This window comes from Phaethon aethereus (assembly GCF_964289735.1).
Source record: "Phaethon aethereus genome assembly, chromosome: 1".
Lineage (NCBI taxonomy): Eukaryota > Metazoa > Chordata > Aves > Phaethontiformes > Phaethontidae > Phaethon > Phaethon aethereus.
In genome coordinates, this window is record NC_138575.1 from 34,770,025 (window position 1) to 34,779,617 (window position 9,593).

Genomic DNA, 9,593 nt, shown 5'->3' on the forward strand with positions numbered 1-9,593 from the left:
CTCCTGCTCTTCCTTCTCCAGTTATCAGGAGTCAGTTGAACAGAATTGCGGGCTCCCCTTATGTGCCTTCCTGACCTTGGGCTTTGGCTAGCTTTAGTCTTCTTGTTTCGGGAATGAGCGGCACATGTCTGCAAAGCAGGCTCCTCCTGTGAAAGCATACAGCTGGTGTGCGTGGATTTTGCAGAAAAATCTTTTATTCCATGGGTATGCTGACAGTTGCACCTGGGTCAATCTCAGAAATATCTCTGTGAAGGCTCACCCCCTTTGAGATGTCACCTTCATTTTCATGCAGAGTCATGGTGTTCTGCTCCACAGAGAAATGCTCTGGTGTGGCTGCTATGATGATGGGAACCCTGCCCACGATGGTGGATGTGGTACAAGGAAGCTCAGAGGTGCCTACCAGCTCGTACCTGAATGCCATAATTTTATTTTCCATGAGACTGCTGGTGACAGGCATGGGTTTTGGCAGAACCAGTGCACTGGTGACTCTCATAGCTTCAAAGGGGGCCATGTCTGTTCGGGACTCCAACCTTGTCACTTAGCTTCGGTCTTCCAAGGAGCGCTGTTCTCCCCTGCTGCTGAAGCCACTATATAGGACAATGCAGTGTACAGCAAAAACAACCTTTCTAACATATTTGCATGTCCTGTTGGCAATATCTGTCTTGAAGACAATGGTTTCTCCAGGGCAAAATACGCTTTTCTCCAGGGAAATCCGAAGGATCACAGAGCCATGACGGAAGCAGCAGAAGTAAACTACATCTTTCCTAGCTTCCACCACCGCCGGGGCCTGCATGGAGAGGGTGAGTAGAAAGACAAAGCATGGTGAGCTCTTGTTGCTGGATACGGGATGATTGCCAAACACCACATGCATAAACTCCTAATGCAATAGCTGAGGCTGCTGAACCCTCCCCACAAGCCCCACCGTTAACCCAGAGGACAGTCTTCCTCACTGCATTGAATGTGACATGGCTGAATTATCACAATCCTCCTGAGCATCTGTGCAAAGAATTCATGTGTGCACGTGTAAACACTGTCACCTTTAGCTACCTGTACCCAAATTTAGAAGGAGGCCACAAAATTATTAGAATCATCCTGTTCTAGCTGTCTTGATGACCTTTGACTGACAGTCCCAGTATAGGCAGAGTTCAGTAAAAAAGGCACCTCCTCTTTGGTGATGCTTGCCCAAGGCTTAGACTCCAAAGCAAGGGAATAACCTCCCTTTTCCCTCATCCTGGATCTCAAAGCGCTCCCTACATGTCACTCTTGAAGTCTTACAGTGCACCTTGTATGCTAGAAAAGAAACATCTTGGTGCAAGCCCTGGGACAAAGATGGCAGAAAATACTGAGGTGTCCTTTGAACACTAAAAGGATAAAGCTCAGAGCTGAAAGGTCATGGACACTCGGTAGTAAGCAGTTACAGCTCTGGATCAGAACAGGGTAGGCCTGTGTGCCTCCAACTCGAATAGGTTCTTCCCCTTACCGTGTCTTTCACGTGTTTTCTGCGGTCACCAGCAGTTCCTTGCAACAGTAAACATCTCTCCTCTTTAGCTAAGACAATTTGGCGGCTGTAGCAAGTCCCTTGAACACAGTAGGAGATGCAGCCAATTTTGCTGGTGAATGTGGAGGGAATACCTGAAGGAAAGCTGAATTGGAAGTCAAAGCTGTGGACCCCAGAATCCAGCCAGCCATCTGAAAGCCAAAGAACACGCTACTATCAGAAGCCTTTTAGGATGTTTGTACTTTATGGAAACATTGATGTTTCTTTCAGAATCCAAGGTGTCCTTACCATCTGGCTTTGCACCCAAAGTGCCATAAAGGCATGGTATGGGGGAACCATGCATTGACTCTGCAGGTCAGCTGCTGGATGTATTGTCCCCTACCAGTTGGCAGACTTGAGAACTGCTAATATCTGCCTCATTTTAACACAAGGTCAGCAAACCTGCAGCTCCTCACAAACTGTTTAGGATTTTCACTTATCAAAATGGAGTGCCCCTGACTTTTAACTCTTCAAATAAGCACTAATAGGCTTTTTGGGAGTAAAATGGTGGAGTAACTCTCACTCCTCTTTTATCATTGTCTACAACACATATGATCTGAAATTTTTGTTTCACCTGTGCAAAAGACCCCACTCACAAAAAAAAAAATTTGACACCTTCTCTGCACAACTGTGAGACAGGAAAATTATGATCTGTTCCTTCAAATATCTTTGCTTCTGTGCCACTTCCTCTAAATTCAGTTCAGTTTTGTGTGGGTGAGGTCCCATTTCCTGTAATGAAAGACTATCCCACCTATGCAAGGATATATTTAGCCTCTTCTGGCCAGATACGACCAGCTCTTGGCTCTTTTCTTCATCCAAGACCTATTTCTTTTAAACACATGTATCTGCTGGCAGCTTTATCATCCAGACATAAGCTTTCCTACCTCCTAGTAGCTTTTGCCAAAACTTTACTTTGAACAACAATATTAGAGGATGTAAAACTGCTAGGGTTTTGTCCTGCTGACTGCATCCTTTTGTAGATGAATTCAATGATGCCTCGAGTTTTAATAATCTAAACTGGATATTCTTGTTAGCAGAAGAGCCTGGATACTGTTTCCTCACAGCATGGGAGATTTACCAGATGGTATAACAGCATTTTCAATCAATCAGAGTTGTAGCTCTGAAGAAAAAAATGCCTAAAACAATCTGAAAGGGAGGAAACTGAAATTCATCAACCTCTTAGATAACTGCAATATAAGAAAATCACGTTCTCTATTCTGAAAGTTTGTAGAAACCTGATATTCCCAGAGCCTTATCTCATACAACATAGTCTTTAAGTTGTTTTGGCAATGTTCGTGTTTTGGTAGAAAGAAGGACTCTGAACTGTGAGCAGATCTGCAATTTAACCTTGAAAGAAATCAGTGTTCCCCTCCTGGAATGATCTGCAGCTGGACCCTGGTGTGACTGGTCTGTTCTGCAGCCCCAGCACAGTGTGGGGATTTACTGAAAGAGTTCAAACTTCTCAAGTCCCTGCTGCAGGTATGGCCTGAGAGCCTGGCTTTGTGTGCAGGGCTGAAGTAGTCCCTGTGGTCCAAAAAGACTTGCAGAGACTTACTTCATTCTATGTACAGCTTGACTCCCACTTTCTCTGCCTTGTTTTGCAACACTTCTAAGGAGACTTACTTGAATCGTGCCTACTTGCTAAGCTGTGTTTAACTTTCTGCACAGGCCCTTGGACTCAAGAAGACAGTGGCCTTAAACAGTGTCCCTGAATTCACCCTGGAAGCAAAGGTGCACTTGCTTACCCTGGCTCCCCACAGCTGCTGGATGCGAGCCCCATTGCACAGGGGCACCGGCCCTCTACACGGGTTCCAAAACCTTATTCCCCTGAAACCGTACACCAGAATTAATTACACCGTAGAAAGTTTCCCAGCAACTGCAGGGGTGAGAGTGTGCTCCCACCAGTTAGCTCCCCAGAGGCACCTGGGGATGCCATGCACTTGATGTTCACCAGAACCCTGGAACTTCAGTCACACTGGAAAATTTAAGTCAATTTCAGATAATTTATTGTGTTACCTAATTTTAAAAGAGTTCCATCTTGTATTTTCCAGCAAGGGAGATGATGGCTGCAGCTGTGGGGAAAGTGCAAAGAGGCTGCTTGTAGCAGTGACTTGAGGGGTGGTCTGTCTATGAAGGACACAAGGGATTTCCTGGGGTGTGGCAGATGGTGCACAGCAGTGCTTGAAGAGTTTCAAACTGCCTGTAGTGTTGTGAGCTCCTGCCTCTGATTTGCTCTGACTGGGAGGTTTCTGCTGGTGAGGAGGATGATTATCCCTGGTAGCACTGAAACTCATCATTCTTTTCTGGATCTAATAATCCTAGAGCTGTTACCAGTCATATTCAATGACTGCCAGGAGTCAGTTCCTCCAGCAGTCTTTATCTCACAGAGAGACAATACTGATTTTCTTGTCTGAGGGTTAAAAAGAAATATGTCAGCAGGCACCTGCATCCATATATATACACTTCTTACAGAGCCATCAGATGTGACCCAAGCAGGGCATGTGGTAAGATCAAATACCAGATAGTAACATGCTATCAAGAGCATATTAGCAGCTGAGTGTTAAAAGCTGACACAGGCAGCAATCTGTTCAAACATACATTCCTTGTATGCCAACAGCAGTGGGGGGCACAGAGCATCCCGGCTAAGAAGGGTCAGGTTGGTACCTTCTTTAATGTCTTAAAATGGCTTTCTTGGACTTGTTAGAGCACTTCTACAGAGATGTAATCAGTGCTGGAAAAGGAGGAAAAAGACCGAGTTACAGTAATAAAAATCTATTATTAAACTGTACCTCACTGGCAAGTCTTGACGGATGTGGGTGCTCAACTCTTTTGAAAACAAGAATATATGTGTAGGTGCCAGAATACAGATTCAAGTGTGTCTTTAAGCAACACCAATTTGAACTTTAGCCAAAAAGATCCAGAATAGAGGAGCTTTACAGGTACTTGTTCTTATAATGGCAAAAATAATTTTTCCAACACTCAGCCTTTCTCCCTCTTTTCTGTCAGAGCTGTAACATCTGGTAGCCTGCAGGAAGCATCAGCATGCTGCAGTACATCAAGGCTAAGACACTAATACATGTGTAAGGGGAAAATGACCTTTGAGTGAGGTAGAGCCTTCAAGTCTGAGAGGAAATGAAGCCTGACCACTGGAGGTTGTAGCTCAAAAGCACAGTTTCCACACATTGGCACAGTCTTACTTCAGTACTAAACTAATCTAATGCAGTGACCACCTATGATCCATAGAATAAATTTTCAGGGTTCCCAACAGACCCTAAGAAAGAGGAGCTGAGAAAGGGGAGTGCACCTCCTGGGAGGCTTCTCTTTGCTTTAAGCATCCCCTGGAATAATTCACTGTCTTAGGTTGTCATTACATCCCACCGACTTTACTCTTTTTAATATATCTGTACATTTTAATAGTTAGCTCTGCGTTTATGTGTGTGCATGTTGGGGTGTATAATATCTGAAAGGAAGACACAAAGATAGGGACAGGCTCTTTTCAGTGACAAAACAAGAGGCAACAGGAACAAACTGAAATATAAAAGGTTCTCTCTGAACATCAGGAAACACTTTTTCACTGTGAAATAGGTTGCCCAGGGAGGTTGTGGAGTCTCCTTCCTTGGGGAAATTGAAAAGCCATATGGATATAATCCTGGGCAGCTGGCTCTAGGTGGCCCTGCCTGAGCAGGGGAGTTGGACCAAATGACCTCCAGAGTTCCCTTCCAACCTCCACCATTCTGTGATTCTCTGATTCAGTGAAATAACCACACTTTTGCAGGTGTTTTCAGTATATGGCTCACATTTTCCTTGTCTTCTGTCAGTAAAGACATAGCAGTAACTCTAATAATGTCTTTACTATAGTTGCAAATATAACAAAGCCCGTAAGCCCAGTGGATACTTGCTGACACGTAAGGCAACAAGAACACTGAAGGCAAGCATTTTAGATAACCAAAGTGATGTGATGTGCTTGTGACTAAATGTTTCCTACCTGCTGCTAGACAGGTTGTGATAGAATTCTGTGCCACAAATGTTCACAGATACAGTCACCAACTCATGGGAGACTGCTCACACTCTCAAGTACTGCTTTATGTACAACACTACTGATCATCACAGAGCCCCGGTTGCCATACGATGTAGTGAAAAGGAGTATGCCATGGAACAGAAACAGAGCACATGGACATTGGCAAAAGGAAGGCTTCCTCCCCACTGGAAAAGGTCTGACTTCACCTTCCCTAGCCCAATGCTAAGATGCTGTTCAGTTAACCAGTGACTCGTTCCAGTGTTTTACCCTCTATGTTGAAATTCTTAGCTTTGGAGATGTAGATAGCCTGGTTGGTGCAAGCTGTACTCTTGTGGTAGTCCAGTTCAGGATTATCCTCCTCAAGCCACCTCAGAAAGCCTCTTCCCACAAGCTCCACCTTCACAACAGGGTCCACCAGGGTAGTCCTGAGGTTCAGAATGAGTTGTCCATCTATGCTGGAGCCGGCCAAATGAACCTCAATTTCAGGCAGCACCAGGTTAATTGCTCTCACTGTGGACATGAGGGAAGAGCTGGGTGCTGCTAGGGTCTGAAGGTTGGATTGCGAGGTCATCTTCTCCAACCCCACCCCATGACTCCAAGGTTTGTGAGGTCACAGCATGGGGGACAGATATAGGATGCCCTATAAGGAGAGAACTCAGCTCTTCAGCTGTGTCAGAGGGGATAGGAGACATTTATCTGATTATTAGCAGCACCTAACTAACTGGCAAGCATCCAGCTACACATTTAAGATCAGTGTCTGCCACACAGCAGATAAACTACAATTCAAGACACTTGGCAAATGTTGATAAACACCTAGAAATTACTAAGCACCCTTCCATGACTAATCCCCAAAACTTCTAAGCATGTACACACACACATATGCATGGTTATGTGCACCCCTCTCCTCTGGGGTGCTGGTTCCCCAACTCATGCACCTCTCCTTGGAGAGTCATGGGTGCTGTACATGCACCCTGCTCACTACTCCATCCACCGATGAGAATGCACCCCACAGGCCCCCCCACACCCTGCAGTGCTACACCCCATCAACATCAGCGTGCTGGCTGCACGCAGGCTGCTCACACCATCCAGCAGCTCACACCATCTGGCTTTGGTGGCTGCTAATTTCCCTTGTCCCACTCCCGGGTCTTGTCTCCGGTCACAACTTCTCACACTTCCTTGAGATTTCTTTCCAGGCTGACTCTTTGTACTCTCATAAATCTCCTGGGTAAACCCTTGTCTACTGTTTAATTCAGCTGATGGTTGTCTCAAGTAAACTTCACCATTCCTCATGGTGTTACCAGTTTTGGGCCATCACCTTTCCAGAATGCACAGTTTTGTGTTTTGTGCTCACACCTGCTGTGCACACTCACCTCACTACCACTTTAGCTATTGCTATCTGGGCATGTTACCGAGAGGGAGCTGTGCAAAATCCCCCACAGCCAAACTACTAGCAGTGGCTAATATTGCCAGCATAGAGCAGTGGCCAGAAGACTACAGCAAGTGCCAGTGAGATCTGAGGACAGCAGGGCAGGCGAGCAGCCACCCCACCACCCCTCTGGGCAGCGAGGTCTTGCAGGTCTGGGTGAAGCCAGCAGGGTCTTGTTCACCAATGCACGATGACTGGCAAGATTTTATTGTAATGTTAGAGGCTTTGGTGATCATGGCTAAAGGCAAGAGGCTGAGATGAAGCTCAGCCCATTTTGTCTCCTGAGCTCCTCTTTGTCGTATCAGAGCAATTCCAGCTAGCTGGAGCTGCTGCAACTCAATCATAACATTAAGGAGAAAGACATACTCCTTCCAAAAAAAAGAACCCAAAACACTGTAAGGCTGATCTGCTGTTGGACACTCAGACCGAATGAGTGTGCCATGCTCTGACCTACATAGATGTGGGAAAGGAAGAAAAAAGATGCAGCATGGGAGATTACAAAGACATCTTCAGCCAGGGGAGCAGCGATGAAGACAGCTACAGCAAGGGCTGCAGTGAGGATCACGTCTGCAGCGGATGCCAGCAGACATCTGTGAGCCACCGATGAGTTGTGAGCCCCGAGTGAAAGCGCTGGCACCTGTTCTGCAGAACCCAATTCCAGAGGCAATGTTCTCAGCTGCAGGTTGAGGATGAGGGCACATGCTGAGAAATGCTGAGAATTAACTGATCAAGACGTCCAACAGTTTAAGAAACAAGTCACAGAAGCAGGTTGAACTTCAAGCTTTTCCTCCTCCATACTAATTAGTCACTTGTTCCAAGGCTGTCAAGATTCTCCCTCACAGCCTCTGTACCCCAGCCTTGCTTATAGTGTTTTCAGGTGTTTCTTTTTTAAGGGAAAAAAAAAGCCTTGAATTAACATGCTGACTGCAAACTGTCACTCAGTCTCAATTCTTGGCTGCTGCATCTCATTCTCTGAGCCTCTGCTTGCCTTGTCTTGTTAAAAATTAAACTCTTTGGGAAAGAACTGTTCAATGCCCCAGGTTGTAGTGAAAAGGAGCAGTTTCTTGACTGGGCACAGAATTACCAATAGCAAAAAATCTCTATTCATGCTTGGCAGTTTTCAGCAGTCATTGCCTTGTACACAAGTTGTGTGGTTACGGGTGGAAAAAATAGCTTATAGCTACTTGCACGAGTGATGATATATCGTGAAGTAAAAAATTATAATTAGTGATAATATATGAATTGAATGCGAGACTCCCATGGTTTGGGGCTCAGGCACTGATTTGTGCTTTACAAAAATAGCTTATAGCTATGATCTCCATGCTACCATTATACCAAACCAATATTTCATCTCAATCTGTACATGCCCTGAGAATTTTAAGTGCAATCTGAGCATGCAATTGTCCAGAAAAGGAGGAAGCGTTGCTTTTATGTCATGGTTTGTGCTCTTTCCTTAAGTCCAAATTCAGTCACGAAGATAGATCAGCTAAAAATGAGTTGTTTCTTTGCACTTTGTGATGTCTGTGACAAAATGATCCTTATATTCCATTTCCACAACAGTACAGTATACTTTTAAGAAAAGTAAGCTTCAAAAAGTACAGTAGGAAACATTATATTCTGTCTTTGCCTGTGTCGATGTGTGTTGTCATTGATTTTGAACTTTCAGTTTATATCAGCCAAAACAGAACCTGTTGTCTGAATCAGCTACACTTCAGAAGTTATGAATGGAAGGAAAGTGGATCCATGCCTCACTATATTTAATTTTGCAGACCAAAACCTGGCTTCCATAGCTTCCTCTCAGCCATTTAAGAATCTTTATGCACTCCTACTATGTTTCATAGTTTTGTGCAGGCATCAGGGAAGACTTTGTCATTGTTTGTTCCTGGTTTGATTCTCTGAGACTCACATGAGCGTTGCCTTAGGTTTGAGCCTCCTGGTTTCAGTTTAAAAATTTGAACCTGAAAACTCAAGGGGAAATGAAAAGCCAAGCCCTTGAGCTCACAGAGTTGCACTGTGATAAAACACTGTGTAGGGTTGTGTCAATGAGGCCCCAGAGTAACCAAACTCAGCGCAGGGGTGGCTGTTGTCACTCTGGGTCTGCACCAGGACTGGCTTCCCCAGAGATGCTGAGGTCTGAAGGAACTGGGTGTGGCAAAGCACAAGGAAGACCCAGACTGAGCTTTGGGGTTCATCACAGAACTTGAACTGGTCTGCACTTTAAGAGGATTTAATATAAAAATATTGCACAGATCTCGTTTGTATTCTGCTGCTTTCCACCAGTATATGAGGGGCCTGCATTTGCACACAAATTCCCCGTGTGAGTTGAGCTGCCTCTGTAGCTCTCCTGATGGTGACAAGCGGAAAATGGAGCACCTGCATTTGAATTTTAAATTTCTTGTATTACAGGGGAATTAGGCTGTACTGATAGTGCTTTAGATGCACTGAATGCTAGCACTAGCTTTCTTGAAGCCAACTTCACAACCATCTCATAGGCAGTGACATAGCTATGAAGAAACTGTCATCGAGGACTCTTCGTACACTCAGCCCCTGTTAATAGAGAGGTTTCACAGGAGAGCATGAATCAGGCAAATGAATACGGTAGCTTTTTGCCA

General features: G+C 45.0%; 1 protein-coding gene across 1 annotated transcript; it reads right to left on the bottom strand.

Moving 5' to 3' along the window:
• Nucleotides 1–538: 538 nt before the first annotated feature.
• Nucleotides 539–6,075, bottom strand: ARRDC5 (arrestin domain containing 5; the record flags this gene model as incomplete). The annotated part of the gene is made up of 3 exons (XM_082014281.1): nucleotides 539–787; nucleotides 1,481–1,689; nucleotides 5,823–6,075. 3 exons carry the CDS (start codon nucleotides 6,073–6,075, stop codon nucleotides 539–541), a joined length of 711 nt encoding a protein of 236 aa, XP_081870407.1.
• Nucleotides 6,076–9,593: the final 3,518 nt, after the last annotated feature.